We start from the raw sequence: 24,939 nt of genomic DNA on the forward strand, positions 1-24,939 counted from the left end.
CAAGGTAGGGCAACATCAGCATGGTTAGCAGGATGAGGTTGGGATGATTTATCAGGGAGCGAGTGCAGTGAGGTTTATGAGGATCCTAGGGGGAGCAGAACTGTACCCTGATGAGAGATTGAATCAGTTGGCCCCATAGACATAGGACTAGATAGGACAACGTCACCAAGCACATCTTTCCATCCCCCCCTCTTTCTGCTTTCCGCAGGGATCGCTCCCTACGTGACTCCCTTGTCCACTCATCTCCCCCATCCCTTCCCACCGATCTCCATCCTGGCACTTATCCTTGTAAACGGAACAAGTGCTACACCTGCCCTTACACTTCCTCCCTCACCACCATTCAGGGCCCCAGACAGTCCTTCCAGGTGAGGCGACACTTCACCTGTGAGTCGGCTGGTGTGGTATACTGCGTCCGGTGCTCCCGGTGTGGCCTTTTATATATTGGTGAGACCTGACGCAGACTGGGAGACCGTTTCGCGGAACACCTATGCTCGGTCCGCCAGAGAAAGCAGGATCTCCCAGTGGCCACACATTTTAATTCCACATCCCATTCCCATTCTGATATGTCTGTCCATCTACTGTAATCCTCTACTGTCAAGATGAATCCACACTCAGGTTGGAGGAACAACACCTTATATACCGGCTGGGTAGCCTCCAACCTGATGGCATGAACGTTGACTTCTCTAACTTCCGTTAATGCCCCTCCTCCCCTTCTTACCCCATCCCTGACATATTTAGTTGTTTGTTTTTTTCTCTCTCTCTCTGCCCATCACTCTGACTGTTCTCCATCTCCCTCTGGTGCTCCCCTCCCTCTTTCTTTCTCCCTAGGCCTCCCGTCCCATGATCCTTTCCCTTCTCCAGCTCTGTATCACTTTTGCCAATCACCTTTCCAGCTCTTAGTTTCCTCCCACCCCCTCCGGTCTTCTCCTATCATTTCGCATTTCCCCCTCCCCCCACTACTTTCAAATCTCTTACTATTTTTCCTTTCAGTTAGTCCTGACGAAGGGTCTCAGCCCGAAACGTCGACAGTGCTTCTCCCTATAGATGCTGCCTGGCCTGCTGTGTTCCACCAGCATTTTGTGTGTGTTGTTAGGACAACGTCAGCATTGTTTCCTTTAAGGAACATCCTGCCTGACGAACCAGTTGGAATTCTTTGAGGAGATTACACGTAGGATAGATAAAGGGGATGCAGTGGATGTTGTATATTTGGACTTTCAGAAGGCCTTTGACAAGGTGCACATGTGAGGCTGCCTACCAAGTTAAGAGCCCATGGTATTACGGGAAAGTTATGAACGTGGTTAGAGCATTGGTTGATTGGCAGGAAGCAATGAATGGGAATAAAATAAACCTTTTCTGGTTGGCTACCAGTGAGTAGTGGTGTTCCGCAGGGGTTGGTGTGAGGACCGCTTCCTTTTATGCCGTATAGAAATGATTTAGATGATGGAGTAGATGGCTTTGTTGCCTTTTATGCCGTATAGAAATGATTTAGATGATGGAGTAGATGGCTTTGTTGCCAGGTTTGCCGATGATATGAAGATTGGTGAAGGGGGGGGCAGGTAGTGTTGAGGAAATAGACAGGCTACAGAAGGACTTGGACAGTTTAGGAGAAAGGGCAAGAAAGTGGCAAATGAAATAATGTTGGAAAATGTATGGGCATGCACTTTGTTAGTAGAAATAAATGCGCAGCCTATTTTCTAAACAGGGAAAAATACAGCAATTTGAGATGCAAAAGGACTTGAGAGTCCTTGTGCAGAACACCCTAAAGGTTAATTTGCAGGTTGAGTCGGTGGTGAGGAAGGCAAATGCAATGTTAACATTCATTCCAAGAGGTCTAGGATACAAGAGCAGGGATGTGATGCTGAGGCTTTATAAGGCACTGGTGAGGCCTCACCTTGAGTATTGTGAACAATTTTGGGCCCCTCATCTAAGAAAAGATGTGCTGGCATTGGAGAGGGTCCAGAGGAGTTTTACAAGGATGATTCTGGGAATTAAAGGTTTATCATATGAGGAATGTTTGATAGCTCTGGGTCTGTACTTGCTAGAATTTAGAAGGATGAGGGGGTCTCATTGAAACCTTTTGAAAGTTGAAAGGCATAGACAGAGTAGATGTGGAAAGGATGTTTCCATGGTGGGGGAGTTTAGGATAAGAGGGCACAGCCTCAGGACAGAGGGGAGTCTATTTAAAATAGCGATGCGGAGAAATTTCTTTAGCCAGAGAATGGTGAATTTGTGGAATTTATTACCACAGGCAGCTGTGGAGGCCAGGTCGTTGGGTGTATTTAAGGCAGAGATTGTAAGGTTCTTGATTGGACATGGCATCAAAGGTTACGGGGAGAAGGCTGAGGAATGGGGTTGAGGAAGGGAAAAAAGGGTCAGCCATGATTGAATGGAGGAACAGATTTGATGGGCCAAATGGCCTAATTCTGCTCCAATGCCTTATGATCTTATGGTCTAAAACCATGGTACCAGCCCAAAGAAAGCCATCAAGCACCCAGTGCGCAAAAAAAAAGAACAAATCGCACAACAGCAAAGAGAAAAATGAGCAAAAAGCAGAATACCACGAAGTCATTGAATGAGTCCAGCCACATTCAGTTCAGCTCAATACAATATCGTGCCTTTTGCTATCTGCTGACTGCAGAGCCAGTCCAACCCAAGCAAAATCACACAAAATAGCCACAAAAAAAGAAGCTACCAGAAACCAGAAATATATCGTAACATGAAGTATCATGTCCCATCCACAAACTGCATCGATTAAACCTTGCCCAAGACCTAGGACTCCAGCACCTTCCTCCGGGAGCCACGGGCCAGAGGGAGAGAGAGCAGCCAGACAGCACCAAACACCGCTTGCCCTCTGCTCTTGTTGATTTCAACCTTCCGCGATGCTTCATTCAGTGAGATCAGGAGAAATGGAATTGATCATGGGCTCTTGCACACTTCACTTGAAACCTGACCGAACCCCCTCGGAGCCAGCAAAGTTCAATCGGCCCGAAAACACACCACCTAAATGGTGCAACAGGAGCAGAGCCACATTTGAAAGAAAGAGGAGAAGTGAAAGTAGTGAAAGAAGTAGTTTTGTGAACCGTCTGGAGTATGTTGCCCTTGGTCATGATGTTCGATGGTGCCATATGGTGAACCCATCATGAGGTGGGTCAGGATTTGCAGTTGTAGAATGAGAACAGAGAGATTCGAGAAAGATTCTCCATAATTTCTCTTGGTTGACAGATAAAAAGGTTGAAGCAGGTATAGGAAAGTGTATCTGTGTACCTTCTACAAGGTGAATAAGATAGAAGCAGCAGGTATCCATCGATGTGAATTTGGCATACAGTCATAGAGCATATCAAATGCACCAGTTGGTTGATATTTGTGCTGTTAACTGAATTTAGAGGGAAACAGGCCCTTCAGCATGGGTCCTGAAAAGAAACAGAAAATAATAATGATGAACACAAGAGATCCTGCAGATGCTGGAAATCCAGAACAACGCACGCAAAATGCTGGAGGAACTCAGCAGGTCAGACAGCATCTATGACAGGACAAGACCATTCATCAGGATTGGAAAGGAAGTGGGAAGATGGCAAAATAAGAATGTGGGAGAGGGGAAGAAGTACAAGCTAGAAGGCGATTGGTGAGACCAGATGGGTTATAATCCCATCATAATTCCATCCCGTTTTGGCCTTCCAACCACATCACACTTCTCTTCCTCGTTCCCTGAGTACTGGAGATAGTTTGCTATCTATAGTTTGTTTCAGTGTTGCAGTATAAGATTTCAAATTTAAAAGTAAATTTATCAGTGTGCAAATATATGTCACCATATACAACTCTGAGATTCATTTTCTTGTAGGCATACTCAATATATTGAAATAATAATAACTATCATAGAATCAATGAAAGACCACATGCACCAACTTAGATGTTCAACCAGAATGCAAAAGACAATAAACTGTGCAAATAAATAAGCAATAAGTATCAAGAACATGAGATGAAGAGTCCTTGAAAGTGAGCCCATTGGTTGTGGGAACATTCAATGATGGGGCAAGTGAAGTTGAGTGAAGTTATCCACTTTGGTTCAAGAGTGTAATAGTTGAGGGGTAGAACTTTTCCCAAGTCTGGCATTGTGGGTCCTGAGGCTCCTGTACCTCCTTCCTGATGGCAGCAGTGAGAAGAGAGCAGGTCCTGGGTGGTGGTGGTCCTTAATGATGGACTCCATCCCATTCCGGTCTACTGCAGATTGTACATTGAAGGGGAAGGAGTTACCCAGTCACTGAAAACATTGTTAATGTGCAAGCTCACTGAGAGATCCTGGAAATCGTGGACCTTTTTCAGATCTCAGGGACCAACTCCCAGGGAAGGCAGGTAATGATGACAAATTTCACTGCTACATGGAGACACAAAGGAGACTGTAGATCTGCAGACATCTGTACAATCTGTCTTTTTCTGACTGAAGAAATGTTGATTTACACCATAGTATTTTTCTTATAGTATAGCTTCGCTATGCTTATAATTTTTATATAGTCACCTGTATATGTGTAATTGTTCAGTGAATTTTCAGAATGGGAAACAGGTTTAATATCACTAACATATCTTGTGAAATTTGTTGTGTACTACATCATTCTGGATCTGAGCAAATATCTTCATCATGTCAAGTGCTTTTAAACTCCGAAAAACTGTCCCCTGAATCTTGTAGCAGATTCCTGCCAGGCTGAAGAACAAATCCTATGATTTCAGAACGGATCGTGCGATCAGGTTCTTTAGATCAGAATTAGAATCAGAATCATGTTTACACGTCATGAAATTTGTTGTTTTGTGGCAGCAAGACATTAAAAAATCCCAATGGGTTTCAGTAACGGAATAAATGGTGCAAGAGCAGAATGGGTTGTTCATGGTTCATGGACCATTCAGAAATCTGATGGTCAACGGGAAGAAGCTGTTCCTAAAATATTTTGGGTCTTTGAGCACCTGTACCTCCTCCCTGATGGTAGTAATGAGAAGGGGGCATGTCCTGAATGGTGAGGCTCCTTCATGATAGATTCTGCCTCCTCAAAGCACCATCTCTTAATGACATTCTCAGTGGTGGGGAGGGTTGTGCCCATGATGGATCTGGCTGAGCCTACAACCCTCTGCAATCTCCTTCAATCCTGTGCGTCAGAGCCTCCATTCCAGGCAATGGCGAAAGCAGTCAGAGTCTTCTGTGATTGGCTAAGTTAGTTACCTGGTGATAACTGAATTAGCAAGTACTCTTCAGCATTTTCCGATAATGTGTCTGTTTATTGTGATCCCCTGGACAGGTAACTCATGATGCCAGTCTTCCATCAGACCTGATCTACTCTGTGAAGGTTCCTCCTGCTTATGGACATCTAGCCATGGTCACCGACAGCTCGAGAGCTGCCCAGCAGAAACCCCTCATCTCATTTTCCCAGGATGATATAAATGGAGACAGAGTCCAGTACATTAATCACAGACTCAACCCTCAGGGGGATGCTTTCACTCTGGAAGTATCCAATGGATTTAAGTCAGTGGATGGTCTAACAGTTGTGATAGATATCATCCCTGATCTCATTTCCTTGGAAACTCAGAACATCTCGGTGAGAGAGGGAGGTGAACATTTCCTCGGTGAGGACATCCTCAATATTCCCAATTACCTACACTCCTCCAATTTTCGATTTTACATTACAAAACCCCCGGAACATGGCAGGATCGGGTACCAAGGGCTTCCTGAAGACAGCCTTTCAGTTTTCAGTATGAAGGAGGTAAGGTTGGCTGGTTGTTCTAATCATGGATGAGGATTCACACGTATGTGGATATGTTGTCGAGAAACATGTCTGTCTGAGTCAGTCCCATTTGCTGGTGTTTGGCCCATATCCGTCTGATCTTTTCTAATCACATACCTTTCAAAATGTCTTTTAAACATTATAATTGTACCCAACTCTGTGGTTGCCTCTGGACTTCACTGGGACCTGCTCTGTCTGGAAATGCTGGTGTGGGTATTTCTCTGTTTATTTGTGTCGATGGCCCGAGTAAACACGAGGTACATACTGTGCTGAGTAGCAAGATAGCACAATGCCTTACACCACCTGCTATCACCACTGCTGTCTGTAAGGAGTTTGTACGTTCTCCTGTAACAGTGTGGGTTTCCTCCAGGTGCTCCGGTTTCCTCCCACGTTCCAAATACATACGTTAGTGAGTTGTGGGCATGCACTGTTGGTGCCAGAAGCCTGGAGATGCTTGTGGGCTGCCCCCAGCACACCCTCACTGAATTAATTTGAACAAATGGCATTTCACTGTTTGCTTTGATGTACATGTGACAAATAAAGCTAATCTTTAATCCCCCTCACTCTGATCTATCAGTTGTGGCCTCCTGCACTATTATAGTGAGGCCCAATGCAAGGCTGAGCAACAACATCAGATTACAGTCAAATTCCCCAGCTTCCAGTTAGCATACCTTCCTTCTGTGTGTGGTCACTTCTACCATTATTTTGGCTCAGTTTTGTTCCCTCTGTTCGTACAGTCTGTTCTGCTGTTGGCAACAGCTAACGCACACATGATCTGCATTCACATCCACATCTCACGATCTGGAGATGCTGCGTTCACTGGCTCAGTGTTTCAGTACTTTGTATTTTTATTTCAGATTTTTGTTTGACTATTTAACAACCCTCTGTTGGGTAAGGCGTGTGTTTGATGCCTGTCCATTGTCTGCAGTAAAATGGTTGGCAATGTGGAAAATGGCAGCAAGTGATGGAGTGGCTAGGTCTGTGATAGCTGAGGTTAGATTAGATTAGATTTATCTCTGATGTGCACAGTGAAACGTGTCGGAGGAGGATGTGCTGGGGGCAGCCCACAAGCATCTCCATGCCTCCAGTGCACAACTTACTCACCCCACCCATAATCGTTGGAATGTGTGAGGAAACCGGAGCATTCGGGGGAAAGGCCACACGGTCACGGGGAGAACGTACAGACTCCTTACAGACAGTGGCTGGAATTGAACTCTGATTGCTAGCTGCTGCGCTACCATACCACACATTTGCTTTAACTCTTTGGTGTCTGTTTAACTGTTGTTTCCAAGATTCTGCTTTTGAACATCTGTTTTCTGCCTGTTTTTAGGTCAAAGAAGATGCTGTGTTTTATTTCCATGACAACAGTGAAACAGTGACAGATTGTTTCACTGTGATTGTAAATGCTTCTGAGATTGACAGACAGAGTGAAGCGATGACAGTCCATGTAACGGTGATCCCTGTTAATGACAAGCAGCCTATCATCACCGTTAACACTCCGCTGGAGGTAACTGTTCATGTTTTGTGACTCTAATTGAAAGTAAAACACAGGAGCCAGGAAATGTTTCTACTTTGGTTTTACTTTAGTGAGGTGCACACATATGAATTGGTGCCATTCACATACTTTGCATATAACCAGTAATGAATTACTTAAACAACAAAGACTGTTTAATCAAACAATATATTTTTCAATATTACTCAAATATTACTGAAACACATCCAGTTTAAGATGGTGCTACTGAAGTCAGGTGACAGCTTACTGGTGGTCAATAAGGCATGAAATACAACTCAGTACTTTATTAATAACACATTTCTGTGGTAAACTATCTCCGCAAACAATGAAAGGGCAAGGACAAACAAGGCTGACTCAAGGGTCAAGCAATGGTGGTGCGATGCAAAGTTGGAGCATGACATGGCTGAGGAGAAGTGAGGTTGAGGCATGGTCAAAATCAATACCAACTTAGAGATGGAGTTGGAACGAGCAAATTGGAGAGGAGTCGGTGTGGAGGAGTTTTGTAGTCCATTGGGAGCGAGAGTGGATTGATCTAAGTGCTGAGCCGATTTGAAGAGGTCAAGAACGGGCTTGGGCTGGGCAGTGGGTTACAAGCCCAGAGGGTATTGATGCAGCGGGGCCCAGGTCCTGGTGTGGGGGACCGACCCAGTGTTTGGCTGATAGACTGAAAAGGCAGGGTGTTGGGACCAGAGGTGAGGGTCAGGTCGATTCCGCTCACTCTTCCGCAATGTTCACTCCTCTCTCTGTGTTGCTGAGGATGTAAGATTGCTCTGGCTGATGTGTGCTTTGTGTCTGTGAGATTTGTGGAGATTTGCCCTGCTGTGTGCTGAACTGAGACCAAGGCTTTGGGCGACTCCAGCTGCTCCAGACTCCGGGTCTGTGGACTCAGTTTGGCTCAGCATGCTGTTGCTTGCTTCTATGGTTCACGTGATTTGTGTTTGTTTCTTTTTCTCTGTGCATTGGGTGCTGGTCTTTTTTAAATTGGGTTCTTTCGGATTTCTTCCTTTCTGACTGCTTGTAAGCAAGTGAATCTCAAGGTTGTATAATTTATACATTCTTTGATAATAAATGTACTTTGAATCCCTTGAAATATTAGATAAACAACAGTAACCATTCTTTACTTTTGGTCTCCGCTCCCACATTGACCTCACTGGTTAATGAGAACTTAGTTTTTATTATTTATTTAGAGAAACTACATGGAGCAGGTCCTTCCAGCCAACGAGCCACATCCCCAGCAACCCATCAATTTAGCCCTCGCCTAATCACAGGACAATTTAAGTAACCAATTAACCTACCAACGGGTATATCTTTGGAATGTGGGAGGAAACCTGAGCACCGAGGTGAAGCAATGCAGAATGTACAAACTCCTCACAGAGGGTGCTGGACCCTCTGGAATTGGACCCTCTGGAATTGGACCCTCTGGAATTGGACCCTCTGGAATCGGACCCCCTGTAATCAGACCCTCTGGAATTGGACCCTCTGGAATTGGACCCTCTGGAATCGGACCCTCTGGAATTGGACCCTCTGGAATCGGACCCTCTGGAATTGGACCCTCTGGAATTGGACCCTCTGGAATCGGACCCTCTGGAATTGGACCCTCTGGAATTGGACCCTCTGGAATTGGACCCTCTGGAATCGGACCCTCTGGAATTGGACCCCCTGGAATTGGACCCTCTGGAATCGGACCCTCTGGAATTGGACCCTCTGTAATTGGACCCTCTGGAATCGGACCCTCTGGAATTGGACCCTCTGGAATTGGACCCTCTGGAATCGGACCCTCTGGAATTGGACCCTCTGGAATTGGACCCTCTGGAATTGGACCCTCTGGAATCGGACCCTCTGGAATCGGACCCTCTGGAATCGGACCCCCTGGAATTGGACCCTCTGGAATCGGACCCCCTGGAATTGGACCCTCTGGAATTGGACCCTCTGGAATCGGACCCCCTGGAATTGGACCCTCTGGAATTGGACCCTCTGGAATCGGACCCCCTGGAATCGGACCCTCTGGAATCGGACCCTCTGGAATCGGACCCCCTGGAATTGGACCCTCTGGAATTGGACCCTCTGGAATTGGACCCCCATCGGTAATAGTATCGCACTAACTGCCATGTTACTGCAGCACCCCAGCCGGATGGGGTCCAAACAAAGTCTGCTGACGATCTGAACAGAAGGAGGAAGGGTTGGATGATTTCGCAGTTCTGCTTTCAGATCCTCATTACTGGATTCTGTAATAATCATTGGAAGGATAATGTTAATTAAAATACACTCGGTGGCCACTTAATTAGATACACCTTAGCGTCTGCTTGTTATTGTAACTATCTAATCAGCCAATCATGTAGCAGCAACTCAAAGCATAAACACATGGAGGCATAGTCAAGAGGTTCAGTTGTTCAGAGCAGATATCAGAATGGGGAAGAAATGTGAATTTGACCGTGGAATGATTGTTGGTGCCAGACAGGGTGGTTTGAGTATCTCAGTAGTCTAGTGTAGCCTTGTGCTGTCTCACATAGTCTAGTGTAGTTTTGTGTTGTTTCATGTACACCAAGGTCCTGGAGGAACATTTTTTCATTTTTACTGTGTATTGTACCAGCAGTTTATGGTCAAAACGACAATAAATTTGACATGACTTGAGAAACTGCCGATCTCCTGGGATTTTCATTCAAAACAGTCTCTAGAGTTTACAGAGAATGGTGCGAGAAAGAAGAGTCCAGTGAGTGGCAGTTCTGTGGGTGAAAATGTCTTGTTAATGCGAGAGGTCAGAGGAGAATGGGCAGACTGGTTCAAACTGACAGAGGCAATGGTAGCTCAAATAATCAAACGCTACAACAGTGGTGCGCAGAAGAGCATCTCTGAACACACAACACATTGAACCTTGAAGTGGATGGGCTACAGCAGCAGAAGACCACACCAGGTTCCACTCCTTTACCACTGAGTGTATAGAAAACTCTTTTCCTTTGTCTCCAAGTCCCTTCATTGATTCCCATTACCTCCTGCCTCACACGCTAACCTTTAAATCCTGAATTGCTATGTCCACTTACAGAAAACTTTGAAGTCTTTAGGGAGGATGTAGAATGGGAGATGAGGGGTGGCCAGGGACCTGAGAGATGGATTTAATTTCCTGAAGAATATATGCAGAGAAGAGAGAGGGTGTCCCCATCGACAGAGGGGCCATGTGCTAGGGTAGTGGTCGCCAACCCATCGATCATGATCGACTAGTCGATCTTGGAGACTTTCCCAGTAGATCCCGAAAGAAAAAGAAAAAGAAATACACAAATACTGTTGAGAGATTATTTCCGGGTTGCGGGGTTTTAGTTCTGTTCTTTCTGCCCAGTGTGCATGCGTGTAGCTCCCCCGCACTACACAGTGTACTTTAGTGTCCCCAACCACCAGGCAGTGAGGAAACGATATGAGTTAGCTGCACCTTTCCTCATTCCCTGTCACGCCCACTGTTGAACTTGAACACACACGAGGTCATTACCCAAGCGTGTCAGGGATCATTGGTTGGCCTCGTGGGAAGTGCTGTTGCTACCAGCCTGGAGCGCGGACAGACGGGCGCCGCCTCTGAACCTGTTCAGCACACCGAATGTTCATGGGAACCTGGTGCTAAAATATTCACAGACCTCATTCGGGCTCAGGGTTTCATAAGCAGCAGAGCAGCTATCTCGCTGCGATCTACTGAAACAAACTTTTGTCAGCCGATAGACCCTACAGGGGGGGGGGGGGGTGGGCGCGCATCCTAACGCACTCCTTGCTCGGTCGGTCGCTCTCTCCAGTCTGCAATCACCATGGCCCCGGTACGGGAACAGATGCACCTGGCCAAGGTGGCGAGCGGGCGGAAGGTTGGGGTTTGGGCCCGGAGGCTGTCTAATGAGGCAATGAAGCCCTCAAAACTGCTTCGGTACCCTGAGTCCAAGCACCCCACACTGAAAGACAAACTCGTTGAGTTTTTTTCCAGCAGAAAAAACATGAGCAAGCGGGACAGCAGCTGAGAGTCACATCAACTAAATTGCGGAATAGACTGGACGTAAGAAACCTGCTTCGAGTATCGCTGTATTCCCGTCGCGTTTAACACCCACACCACCCACCCCCCCCCTGTCGGCAAGAATATTGTCAATATTAAACCGGTCCGTTGTGTAAAAAAGGGTGGTGACCCCTGGTGTTCATATATTATTTCTACTTCTGGGTTGCGGGGTTTTACTTCCGGTCTTTTCAGCCCCGGTGCGCATGCGTGTGACTAATCGATTTGGAGTCGATGTTGCCTTTCACTAAGGCTGAGGTAGGGGATCTTGGGCTTAAAAAGGTTGGTGACCACTACACTAGGGGAATGGAGGACGGGAACAAGGCAGCCACAAGTGAAATAATTTCATGTTTAAGTTTTAGTTCATGAATACAGTCAAACGAAACAGCATTCCTCCAGGGCCATAGTGCAAAACGCAGTATCAGCAGTCACAACAGTTATGATAGCAAAAACCAGCATGCAGTGGGAAGAAATATATTTAAAAAACAATAGAGTCCAAGTCCCTGAGTGTCATGGCCGGTAGATTGATGGTACCTGGATATTGTCCAGGAACCATGTTTCTGCAAGAGCAAGTCTGCAGCAGTTCCTCATCTCAAGCAAGCAAAGCCACAGATGAAAGCAATCCAGCCTGTTTTCCATTGAGCGAACACTGGAGGGCAGCACCAAGCCCAGCCAGCTCCAGCACGTCCTTCCCCAGTGTCCACAGCAAGTGACCCCAAGGAATGGAGGCTTGGTCTGTCCCACAGCTGAGAGAAATGACATGTGGGAAATCTTTCTGTGGTGAGAGGTTGGGGATTGGAACGCGCTGCGGCGTTCAAAGGGGAACTGGATATAGGCAACTGAATGTGAAGGATGTGCAGGCCTGTGTGATGAGGGCATTGCACTTCAATAGAGCCAGGAAGGACTGGGCAACTGAAATATCCTTCAGCCAACACGGGTGGTTGAGTGTCTGATTCCCCAAAACCTGGGCCTGAGAGAACTGTTGCAAAATCACCCAACTCTTCCTCTTGTAAATGTTTGAGGTTGCAACCATATGCAGCTGACCATCATGAATGCTTGCTGTTAACTTTGTTATGTAACTCTCTCACCGTAGGTTTGTAATGAGTTAACTATTACTGTGAGTTCAGCCTACCAACAACATAACTCTACAAAGAATGAGGAATAATGATGAGAAGGCTACTTCCAATAAATAAACACGTCTAGGGTGAATATGATTTGGGTGAAAGCAAACATAACACTTAGAATGTTCCTTTAAGAGAAAGTAGTCCTGCTACTTGTATGAATACCGACACACCCATGCAAATTTACTGTTAACCAGGAAGCAATACTTCAATTCACACCAGTATAAACTTCAATTCAAATTGTATTGACAAAATATTTTAAATATTACAAACGCAATAATACTATATAATACAAAATAAAGAAAAGGGCCCATGATCTATATATATAGATAGATAGATAGATACTTTATTCATCCCCATGGGGAAATTCAACATTTTTTCCAATGTCCCATACACTTATTGTAGCAAAACTAGTTACATACAATACTTCACTCAGTATAAATATGATATGCATCTAAAATCACCCTCTCAAAAAGCATTAATAAATAGCTTTTAAAAAGTTCTTAAATAGTTTACTAAAATACGTTGAATGGTAACTTAAGCTCAGTCCTAACCCCGGCACTTTAACATATCTTACTCCTGGCGGTTGAATTGTAAAGCCGAATGGCATTGGGGAGTAATGATCTCTTCATCCTGTCTGAGGAGCATTGCATCGATAGTAACCTGTCACTGAAACTGCTTCTCTGTCTCTGGATGGTGCTATGTAGAGGATGTTCAGGGTTTTCCATAATTGACCTTAGCCTACTCAGCGCCCTTCGCTCTGCTACCGATGTTATACTCTCCAGTACTTTGCCCACGACAGAGCCCGCCTTCCTTACCAGCTTATTAAGACGTGAGGTGTCCCTCTTCTTAATGCTGCCTCCCCAACATGTGCACATAATGGTTGGAGCTCATTGTTGCGTAGTCAATCTAGTTTGCTTCACTTTGTTTATTCATAGTGCTGAAACAGTTTTGCCTGAAAACCCATTCCAGGTGAAACATAAGTAAATATCCATGCCACATCCATGGAAAAGGTGTCGAACTTTCTCCAATGTCGTGAGCTAACTAACTAAAGTTATCTGCACATTCTCCGTGAGACCATTGCCTGCAGGAGGATTTTCTGACAGCAGTATCTGTCCTTCCGAGTAGGCTCAGTGAGCGTCTCACCGTGTTTTTCTGTTGTGTTCATTGTCCATTTCCATTCTTCTTCTTTCTCCTTCCTCGATCCCGCTCTGTTTCCCACCACCTTCACTAGAATGTTCCCAAGACAAACCCTATTGGATAATTCAACAAGCCTGACTTAGTCAATTGAATTTTTATTTTAAACAGCAAAAATGTACAATTGTACTCAATTGTACAATGTAATCAAAGGAATGCTTAATTCCATTTTGAGAAACTCTGCAGAAAATAAGATATCCAACATCATAACTCGTGCATGGTCTTAAATAAGGGTATTGCAGATAAATCTATCTGAATAAATGTCAATATATGTCCAGTTCAAAACTTTTAAAATCTTTTGGGAATTTCAGGTTTATTAATCTAGCAGAATTCAAGATTCAAGATTGTTTAATGTCATTTTCAGCACTCAAGTGTAAATGAGAACAAAATACTTGTTAGCCTGGATTCAAAGCAGCATGAAAAGACACAAAAGATAAATAACACAATAATAATAAGAAACACAATAAATATAAATACATCAAGTAGCTTACAAAGATTGATTGTATGTCCATAAAGTGACAGTAGAAACAGGAGTGTCTGTGCATTAGGTGACTCTAACAGGTGGTGGGGAATTGATAGGAAATCAATTCTGCAGATGCCGGAAATCCAGAGTAACACACAAAATGCTGGAGGAATTCAGCAGGTCGGGCAGCATTGATGGAGAGGAATAAACAGTCAATGCTTCGGGCTGAGACCCTTCATGCTCATGTACTGTAAGGTCTTTGTTTGAAATATCTCCCTTCGTAGATGCAGCCTGACCTGCTGAGTTCCTCCAGTATATTTTTGTGTGCTAATAGAAAATATAAAACATGCTTGACTTTTTGTAGACACAAGAGATTCAGCAGGTGCTAGAAATCTTGAGCAACACACGCAAAACCTTGATGAAGGGTGTCTTTTTGTATTTGCGTCTGAGGGGAGGCCACTGGGTGGCAGCATTGAGCAGCAGTAACTGGAGGGAAAAGGCCTGATCATTGGAAATATTTAAGGATGACATTGATAAATTAGTGAATAATTCTGGAACTGAGGGGTATGGGGTATTGGCACAGAGGGGGAGATAAGACCTGAATATTGACCACTGGGGCAGGTTTAAGTGACCTAATCATTATAATTTCTTGTTTTTTTATGAATGTGGTTGGAATGTGGTCACCAAGGGCAATATAACAGGTACTGTCCATCCAGGGGTAGTGTGGCTGGGACTGACCATTGCGGATGGTGTAGCCAGGATTGACCCCAGGGGGTGGTGTGGTCCCCCAGGGGCACTGAGATTGGGATTGACCACCAAGGACACAGTTGGTGATTGACCATTGAGGATGGTGTGGCCAGGAAGGACCGTCTCAATGGCTCTGGATACAGCCTTAGATCACCTGGACAAGACAAACATCTATATTAGGATGCTGTTTGTTGACTATAGCTCAGAGTTTAGCACCATCATTTCCACAGTCCTGATCGATAAACCACAGAACCTGGGCCTCTGTACCTCCCTCTGCAATTGGATCCTCGGCATCCTAATCAGAAGATCACAGTCTGTGTGGATTGGTGATAACATATCCTCCTCGCTGACGTTCAACATTGGCGCACCTCAGGGGTGTGTGCTTAGCCCACTGCTCTACTCTCTGTATACACATGACTGTGTGGCTAGGCACAGCTCAAATACCATCTATAAATTTGCTGACAATACAACCATTGTTGGTGGAATCTCAGGTGGTGATGAGAGGGGGTACAGGAGTGAGATATGCCAACTAGTGGAATGGTGTCACAGCAACAACCTGGCACTCAACATCAGTGAGATGAAAGAGCTGATGGTGGACTTCTGGAAGGGTAAGACGAGGGAACACATACTAATCCTCACAGAGGGATCAGAAGTGGAGAGAGTGAGCAGTTTCAAGTTCCTGGGTGTCAAGGTCTTTGAGGATCTAACCTGGTCCCAACATATCGATGCAGCTATAAAGAGGGCAAGACAGCAGATATATTTCATTAGGAGGTTGCAGAGATTTGGTTTTTCACCTAAAACACTCTAACACTTCTGTAGATGTACCGTGGAGAGCATTCTGATGGGCTGCATCACTGTCTGGTGGAGGGGAGGGGGGGGACTACTGCACAGGACCGAAAGAAGCTGCTGAAAGTTGTAAAATTAGTAAGATCCATCTTGGGTACCAGCATCCATAGTATCCAAGACATCTTCAAGGAGCAGCGCCTCAGAAAGGTGGCTTCTATTACTAAGGACCCCCAGCACCCAGGGCATGCCCTCTTCTCATTGTTACCATCAGGAAGGAATTACAGAAGCTTGAAGGCACACACTCAGCGATTCAGGAACAGCTTCTTCCCCTCTGCCATACCTTTCCTTAATGGACAGTGAACCCATGAACACTACCACACTTTTTAAATATTATTTCTGTTTTCCACTATTTTAATCTGTTTGCGAGTCCCAGGATGCCTGTACCTTCTACCTGATGGCAGCAGTGAGAAAAGAGCATGGCCTGGGTGTGAGGATGGATGGTGTTTCACGTAGATAGATGCTGTTTTCCTATGGTTAGACCGCACTTGGAATGTTATGTTCATTTCTGGCTGACTCATTAGAGGAAGGATGTGGAAGCTTTAGAGAGGATGCGGAGTTGGTTTACCAGGACTGAAGGGCACGCATCATCAGCAGTCCTCACAGTCCTTTGTAGAGACGCGGTCAGGTACCTTGCAGTTCAGGAGAGATGTAGGAATTGGGTAAATGAGTGGACGGGGGCCAGTTCAGCCTTGATAGGTCACAGGGTCTCTTTCTATGCTTTATGACCCAGTGTTATTAATCAATGTTCATCTGGGAATTAACATAATGGAAACATAATTCTGACTGATACTCCAATAGGATCACAGACAAGCGAGAATCTGCAGATGCTGGAAATCTGAGCAACACACACAAAATGGTGGAGGAACTCGCAGGCCAGGCAGCACCTAGGGAAAAGAGTACAGTCGATGTTTCAGGCTGAAACCCTTCGGCAGGACTGGAGAGAAAAAGCTGAGCTGCTGAGCCTGATGAATTCCTCCAGCATCTTGTGTGTGTTGCTTGGATTTCTAGCATCTGCAGATTTTCTCTAGTTTGTGATTTGATTACTACTCTGCGGTCTCTTCTCGGGATGCCTACCCTGAGGAAGTTTAAGTCTTCCATTTGACAGGAGTTCAGTGAAACTCTCTCTCACTGCTCCCCCTGCCGCCCTCCAACTCTGCCCATGTGCTGACTCCAATAGGATATCTATTGTCTAATACTTGCATGGGAAATAGTTACTGTTCCAGAACAGCATTGAGCCACTTAATATTGTCACAGTATACTTTGTCCATTAATTATTGTCTATTCAGTAATGATTCATTTATACTTCATTGGACCCAGAAGTTCTTGTGTATCTCAGAAGATTCCATTTCCTTAGGTAGTACACAAAAGTTGTTGCATCACAGAAGAGAGTTTTTACCTATTTATTTTAATGCTGGAACCCAGCTGACCGTATTATTATTCCTGTCAGATGATCTGTGCAGCTACTGCTGACTGGAGGGTCAGCTGTTTGAACACCTCCCTGCACTCGTACTCTATCGACGGTGGTGACAGAGTATATCGGTGGCAGGTGTGTTAAGAGTTGCTGTGCTTTGATGTATCAGACAACCAGCAGCTCTGGGTCTCTGCTTACCAAGTCCTTCTCAAAGCACTGGGCATGAAATAGATTTCTCATTGCCCCCAACCTCCTTTCTCTTTATTACGTTAGCAATGAGACAATATGCAGTGTGTGTGTGGGGGGGGGGGGGGGGGGAATTCCACATAGCCTGGGGGGTGGGAGGAGGTGATTCTGCCCAGTGTGTCCTGGAGTCCTGCTAGAAATTTCTGGATGTCAACATATCAGAATCCACAAGGAAGAAGGGGGAGAAGACTGAAGCCTGGAATTGGAGACCCATATCACTCTGAATTACAAGATTCTGTCAGAGACCAACACCAATCGGATCAAACCTGTTCTGGGACAAGTGATAGGCCCAGCAGGGAAAGCTGTGACAGCCTGGTATAGGTATAACGTCGCCTGTACATGAAATAGAAAATTACCATTTCAGAGAATGTGTCCGGGGCCCAGCACCGAAATACAATTGCGAAGAAAGCACAGCAGCACCTCTACTTCCTTAGAGGTTTGTGAAGATCTGGCATGGCATGTAAAACTTTAACAAACTTCTATAGATCTGTAGTGGAGAGTGTATCACAGCTGGTATGGAAACACCAATGCCCCTGAATGGAAAATCCTACAAAAATAGTTGATATGACCCAGTCCATCACGGGTAAACCACTGAGCACATCTACATGGAGCGCTGTTGCAGAGAAGCAGCACCCATCATCGGGGACCCCACTAACCAGGTCACACTCTCTTGCTGCTGCCATCAGGAAGCAGTGAGCAGTGAGAAAGCAGCACCCATCATCGGGGACCCCACTAACCAGGTCACACTCTCTTGCTGCTGCCATCAGGAAGGAGTGAGCAGTGAGAAGCAGCACCCATCATCGGGGACCCCACTAACCAGGTCACGCTCTCTCGCTGCTGCCATCAGGAAGGAGGTACAGAAGCAGTGAGAAGCAGTGAGTTGGGATATTTGGGTGTTGCTTTGGTTGGCAATCAGTGGTGAGCGGTGTGCTGCAGGGTTGGTGCTGGGCCGGCAACTGTTCATGATATACATTAACGATCTGGAAGAGGAGACCAAGTGTAGTGTATATAAGTTTGCTGATTACAGTAAATTGAGTGGAAAAACAAATTGTGCAGAAGATAAGGAGAGTCTGCAGAGAGATAAAGATGGGTTAAGTGAGTGGGCAAGGGTCTGGCAGATGGAGTACAATGTTGGTAAGTGCGAGGTCATCCACTTTGGAAATAAAAATGTAAGAGCAGATTATTATTTAAATGGTAAAAGATTGCAGCATGCTGCTGTGCAGAAGGACTTGGGAGTGCTTGTGCATGAATCACAAAAGGTTGGTTTGCAGGCTATCAAGAAAGCAGATTGGATATTGGCCTTCATTACTAAAGGGATTGAATTTAAGAGCAGGGAGGTTATACTGCAACTGTACAGGGTACTGGTGAGGCTGTACCTGGAGTACTGTGTGCAAATCTGGTCTCCTTACTTGAGGAAGGATATACTGGCTTTGGAGGTTCTCACTGGAATTCAGAAGAATGAGAGGAGATCTTATAGAAACATAAAATTATGAAAGGGATAGATAAGATAGAGGCAGAAAAGTTGTTTCCACTGATAGGTGAGACTAGAACTAGGGGACATAGCCTCAAGATTCAGGGGAGTAGATTTAGGGTGGAGATGAGGAGAAATTGCTTTTCCCAGAGAGTGGTGAATCTGTGGAATTTGCTGCCCAATGAAGCAGTGGAGGCTACCTCAGTAAATATACCTAAGACAAGGGTGGATAGATTTTTGCATAGTTGGGGAATTAAGGGTTATGCGTAAAAGGCAGGTGGGTGGAGATGAGTCCATGGCCAGATCAGCCATGATCTTATTGAATGGCGGAACAGGCTCGACGGGCCAGATGGCCGATTCCTGGCGTGTGTGTGTGTGTGTGTGTGTGTGTGTGTGTGTGTGTGTGTGTGTGTGTGTGTGTGTGTGTGTGTGTGTGTGTGTGTGTGTGTGTGTGTGTGTGTGTGTGTGTGTCTCTCTCTCTCTCTCTCTCTCTCTCAGGGGTGGAGGCAGAAATACCAAATGGAGAGAGTGTGACTATATTTTATTGCTTTTCCTAGATGTGGGAAGACAGTTCTGCTGAGATTTCCTTGGATTTCCTGTACACAGAGGATGCTGACAGCCCTGCAGATGAACTAGTTTATTCCATCAGACCCCCATCTAATGGGCATGTGGCCCTGCAGCCCGACCTTACTGACAGCGTCGTGGAGTTCACACAGGCTGAGATCAATGCAGGGCTGGTCACCTTTGTACACCATGGTAAGGCAGTCCTAAGCTCACCTAACAGTGTGCCCCATAACCAGCGTAGTCAACGTTCCCAGTGACCCGGTGCAGAGATGTGGGATACAATAGTGTTCCTCCATTTTAAAGTCAGGCTGGCAGGGTTGGGAAGCACACTGTCTTCTTGAAATTTCCTGGTCCTGGTTCTGTGCCAACATGGAGAGAAAATCCTCAATCCAACAGATGGAACAGATTACAGTTTCGGATCAAGCCCTACTTCCGTGCTGAGAATTCCAGATTCATTACCCTGCAGGATAAGAACTTTCGTGCTGATCTTCATCCTGATAAGTGACCCTATTATCAGACAGTAAGCCCTGTTTCTAAACCATCCCCACATCTACCCCACCAGTGCCTGAAACACCTTCCCCTCATCCTTCCAAGCTGTAGACAGCACAGACACAGTCTGTTAAATCAAGCCCACCATTCACAGAATGAATTACTGCACTCCCTCTGTCACAAGGATATTTTTCTGTAGTTTGGAGGACTGGGACGCTATACTCCATATGTGGTCTCACCTGACTTAAAATCATCTCTAACCGGTGTAAGGAAGGAATCTAATGTGAAGTAATTCTATTTGAAAATCTGTTTTAGCATTTTTGTACTGGAGTCCAAACTGAGTTTCTAAAGGAAGGTCCCATCTGTTTCATTGGATATGCTGATGAGTTTGAACCAAGCCCCGATCCTGTCCCAGATACATTGCTTAAACAATCCTGGACAGATGAAGAACCCCTTTACTTTTGCAATGCTCCGTCTGCCTTTCCCAAGTCCTAATGTTACCATCTAACTCACTTACATGCACAACTAAAACTGGACTGTAACATAAGAGCTTAAGAAATTGGAGCAGAAATAGGCCTTTTGGCCCATTCAGCCTGCTGCACAATTCAATGGCTGACCCATTGCCATCTCCCAGAATCAGAATCATATGCTATTAAATGTTGTGTTGGGGAAATCAAGGGAACACACACATGATCCTCATTGAGTGGAAAAGTTGAGCAGTTTCAAGTTCCTGGGTGTCAACATTTCTGAGGATCTACCCTGGGTACGACATATTGATGCAATTTCAAAGAAGGCAAAGCAGTGAATATATTTCACTAGTTGTTTGAGGAGATTTGGTATGTCACCACAGTCTCTTGCAAGTTTCTGCGGATGTACGGTGGAGAGCATACTGACTGGTCGCATCACCGTCTGGCATGGGTGGGGGGTGGGTGTAGGCTAGTGTGCAGAATCGAAAAAAGCTGCAAGTTGTAAACTCATCAAGCTCCATCATGGGCACCAGCAATGCCTCAAAAGTGCGCCATCCATCATTAAGGACCCCTATCAGCCAGGACATTGCTACCGTTATGAAGGAAGTACAGGAGCCTGAAGACACACACTCAGCCTTTTAGGAACAGCTTCTTCCACTCTGCCATCAGATTTCTGAATGGACATTGAACCCATGAACACTGCCTCACTCTTTCTTCGCTCTTTTTGTACTATTTATTTAATATATATATATCTAATTGTAATTTTAGTTTTTTAATTATTATTTTTTACAATGTACTACTGCCACATGACAACAAATTTCCTGACATATGTCAGTGATAATAAACCTGATTCTGATTCTAATCCTGTGAAGCTTGTTGTTGTCTGGCAGTTGTACATCACAATGTGTAAACATACTGTCAGTCACAATAGTAAATATATAAAGTAGATAAGTAGCACAAACAGAGAGCAAATCTAGAAATCTAAACTTCTGATGGTGGAAGGGAAGAAGCTGTTTGTAAAATGTGGAATGTGTGTCTTCTGGCTCCTGCACCTCCTCCGTGATGGTAGTAATGAGAAGAGGGCATGTCCTGGGTAGTGATGTCCCTAACTCGTTCCAGGTACTCAACTGAGGAACCTCTCCTTTTCTTCCCAACTCTTCTCTTCCCCTCCCTCCTGAACCATTCCCTTATTATCTACCCTCCCTCCCACCTCTTCTCTGCACATCTTTCCTCTCACTTTCCATAGCCCTGCCTCAGACTGTGGTAGGTGAGGCAGGGGCTCCTGTGCTCTCCTCTCTCAATCTTCTGTTGCATTGTTTCTGTAGCAATGTGACCATTCCTCAACAGAGAGGAAGACCAAGAGAGAAGATAAATTTGATGAATTAACTGGGAAATGCTGGGCCTGAAACAGACAGAAATCAAACACGAAAGCTGGTCAAACGGGAAGTATTTTTCTAATCTGTTTCCCCCTCCATGTGTCTCACAGGATCATTGTCTGGAGGGTTCCATTTTCAGGTGTCTGATGGTATTAACCACACCCCCAGCCAGTTATTCACAGTCAAGGCTAGATCCTTGAAGATTCAGATCAAAACTGAGGAGCCTTTCGTTGTTTATCCAGGTAAGACATGGACGAGGGTAACAAGTGTAGGCTGTATCAGAAAATGGGCTCAGGGGCTTTGCAGAGCCTTCCTCCCCTGCAGTCAGCTGTCCAGAACCAAGATCAAAGGGGGCAGGTTTATTTTATTCCAAAACTCGATTTTGTTGATGATTAAAAATGTAAAAGGAAGAAATAGTGCAAAAATGAAATTTACGCTATCGGTCAGTGCATAACATATTGCGAGGGCCATAGCGTGTAAGAGCAGAATTAGGCCATTCAGCCCATCACAACTGATTTATCTTCCCTCTCAACCCCATTCTCCTGCCTTCTCCCTCACCTTGATGGCCGAAAGAGAGGAAAAAAACACAAACAACTGTAGTATCATTGCTCTTCACATGAATTTCTGAGGTGATTCACCCTTTCACTGTTTGAAAAGTATTGAAGGTTTAAAAAATGCTCAGGTATTTTTGGTGGATTCAATCATGATGATCTATTAGGCACTCGGCAGGGGCCAAGTAAAAAGAAGTAAAGCTGTAAGTGACAGACAAAATGCCGGAGGAACTCAGCAGGTCAGGCAGCATATATGGAAGTGAGTAAACAGTCAACACTGGGCTTTGTGAATGGCGCAGTCACTTGGAAGCAGTGAGTGAACAGTTTTGAGGGGCCAGGCTTTGGCTCAATAGGCTTGGGCAAGCACAGGCAGACGTTCCAAGCAAGTTTCCAACAAGTTTTTTTTCTCTGATTGTACATAGCTAATGTGCTGAGAATGGGTCCAGAGTTAGTGGTACGTCCCTTGTGTGAGATACAGGAACTTTGTGAGACCTCCTATCTCCCTGATAACTACATCTGCACAAAGTGCACTGAGCTGCAGCTCCATAGAGACTGTTCAGGAACTGGAGCTTCGGCTCACTGAGGAGGTGTCGATAGGAGCTACAGGGAAGTAGTCACCTCTAGGTTGCCTGTGTGACTGTCAGGGGAAGGAAAGGGAACAGGAAGCCAGTGCAGAGTACCCAGGTGGAAACCACAGCAAACTGGTCTCTGGCACTGAGTCTGTCTCTGTGGCTCAGAAGGGAAGGGGAGAGTAGAGGAGTGCTGTAGTGATATGGGATTCCACAATTAAAGGAGCACACAGCAGATTCTGTGGACATGAAAGAGACAACCAGATGGTATGTTGCCTCCCAGGTGCAAGGATCAGGGAGGTCTTGGATCAGGTCCACAGCTTTCTAAAGGTGAAGGGTGGAGAGCTGGAAGTCATGGTATGTATTGGTACCAATGGCATAGGTAGGAAAAGAGAGGAGGTCCTGAAGAGAGAATTTCAGGAGCTAGATAGAAAGCTGAAAAGCAGGACCTCCAGGGTAGTGATCTCTGGATTGCTGTGGCATGTGTCCGTAAGATGAATGTGTGGCTGAAGAATTGGTGCAGGGGGCAGTGTTTCAGATTTCAGGATCATTAGAATTTCTTCCGGGGAGGGTATGGTCTGTACAAAAAGGACAGGTTACACCTGAACCTGAAGGATCCAATATCTTTGTGGGCAGGTTTTGCGAGAGCTATTCAGGGGGGTTTAGACTAATTTGGCAGGAGGATAGGAGCTGGAGTGATACAGCCAAGGATGGTGGAGTTGCTATACAACTAGATGAAGTGTGGTAGTGAGACTGTGAGGAAGGACAGGCAGATGATAGGGCAAAATTGCAGTCAATGGGATGAGATGATGAAGGGGCAAAATTTAAAAGAGTGATGAATACAGGACTTTTGAATGCACACAGTATACGGAAAAAGGTAGAAGATCTTGTAGTGCAACAAGGGACAGGTTACACCTGGACCAAGGGGGACCAATGTCCACGTGGGCAGGTTTGATAGAGCTGTTTGAGAGGGTTTAAGCTAATTTGGCAGGGCAATGGGAACCAGAGTGATAGGGCTGAGAATGTGGCAGTCAATGAGATGAGTAAAAGTGTAACAAGGGGCCAGAATTGAAAAGGGTGATGAATATGATGAACACAAGACTAAATGTGTTGCATTTGAATGTATGCAGTTTATGGAATAAGGTAGATGATCTTTAGAGTGGCTAGAGATTGGCAGCTGTGATGTTGTGGACATGGTACCGATGGTCTGAGATTTGTCTATTTTAATGCAAGAAGCATCATGAACAAAGTGGATGAGCTTAGAGTGTGAATCAATACGTGGAGCTATGATGTTGTGGCCATTACAGAGACTTGGATAGCTCGGGGCAAGAATTGTTACTTAGAGTGCCAGGCTTTAGATGTTTCAGAAAGGACAGGGAGGGAGGCAAAAGAGGTGGGGGTGTAGCAGTGTTGATCAGAGATAGTGTCACAGCTTCAGAAAAGGAGGAAGACATGGAGGGATTGTCTACGGAGTCTCTGTGGGTGGAAGTTAGAAACAGGAAGGGGTCAATAACTCTACTGGGTGCGTTTTATAGACCACCCAATAGTAACAGGGACTTCGAGGAGCAATTAGGGAGACAGATTCTGGAAAGGTGTAATAATAACAGGGTTATTAGGGTGGCAGATATTAATTTCTCAAATATTGGTTAGCATCTCCCTAGAGTGAGGGGTTTAGATGGGGTGGAGTTTGTTAGGTGTGTTCAGGAAGGTTTCGTGACGTAATGTGTAGATACGCCTATAAGAGGAGAGGCTGTACTTGATCTGGTATTGGGAAATGAACCTGATCAGATGTCAGGTCTCCTAGTGGGAGAGCATTCTGGAGATAGTGATCACAATTCTATCTCCTTTACCATAGCTTTGGAGATGGATGGGAGCAGACAAGCTAGGAAAGTGTTTAATTGGAGTAAGGAGAAATATGAAGTTATCAGGCAAGAACTTGGAAACATAAATTGGGAACGGATGTTCTCAGGTAAGGCAATCTGTGGAAAAGAGTCAACAATTGATATTTTGGGTGGAGACCCTTCTTCAGAACTGGAAGGGAAGGGGGAAGATGCCTGACTAAGGTGAGGGGAAAGAGGCTAGTTGTAAGGTTATAGGTGAAGCCAGGTGGGTGGAAAAGGTCAAA

General features: G+C 45.3%; 2 protein-coding genes across 3 annotated transcripts in view; one reads left to right on the forward strand and one right to left on the reverse strand.

Annotated features, from left to right (window-relative positions):
• LOC140714035 (chondroitin sulfate proteoglycan 4-like) overlaps positions 1-24,939 on the forward strand; it is a 192,681-nt gene that overhangs the window by 139,029 nt on the left and 28,713 nt on the right. For both annotated transcript variants that reach the window (XM_073024695.1, XM_073024694.1), the window contains exons 4-7: positions 5,283-5,744; positions 7,096-7,272; positions 19,356-19,554; positions 21,805-21,936. In XM_073024695.1, coding sequence (XP_072880796.1) covers positions 5,283-5,744; positions 7,096-7,272; positions 19,356-19,554; positions 21,805-21,936 — 970 coding nt within the window. The remainder of the gene's footprint in view (positions 1-5,282; positions 5,745-7,095; positions 7,273-19,355; positions 19,555-21,804; positions 21,937-24,939) is intronic.
• Positions 12,640-24,939, reverse strand: part of snx33 (sorting nexin 33) — a 154,183-nt gene continuing 141,883 nt past the window's right edge. Inside the window, exon 2 of the mRNA XM_073024697.1 lies at positions 12,640-13,670. Coding sequence (XP_072880798.1) covers positions 13,648-13,670 — 23 coding nt within the window. The 3' untranslated portion in view covers positions 12,640-13,647. The remainder of the gene's footprint in view (positions 13,671-24,939) is intronic.

The sequence above is a fragment of the Hemitrygon akajei genome, chromosome 21 (genome assembly GCF_048418815.1).
Source record: "Hemitrygon akajei chromosome 21, sHemAka1.3, whole genome shotgun sequence".
Classification (NCBI taxonomy): Eukaryota; Metazoa; Chordata; class Chondrichthyes; order Myliobatiformes; family Dasyatidae; genus Hemitrygon; species Hemitrygon akajei.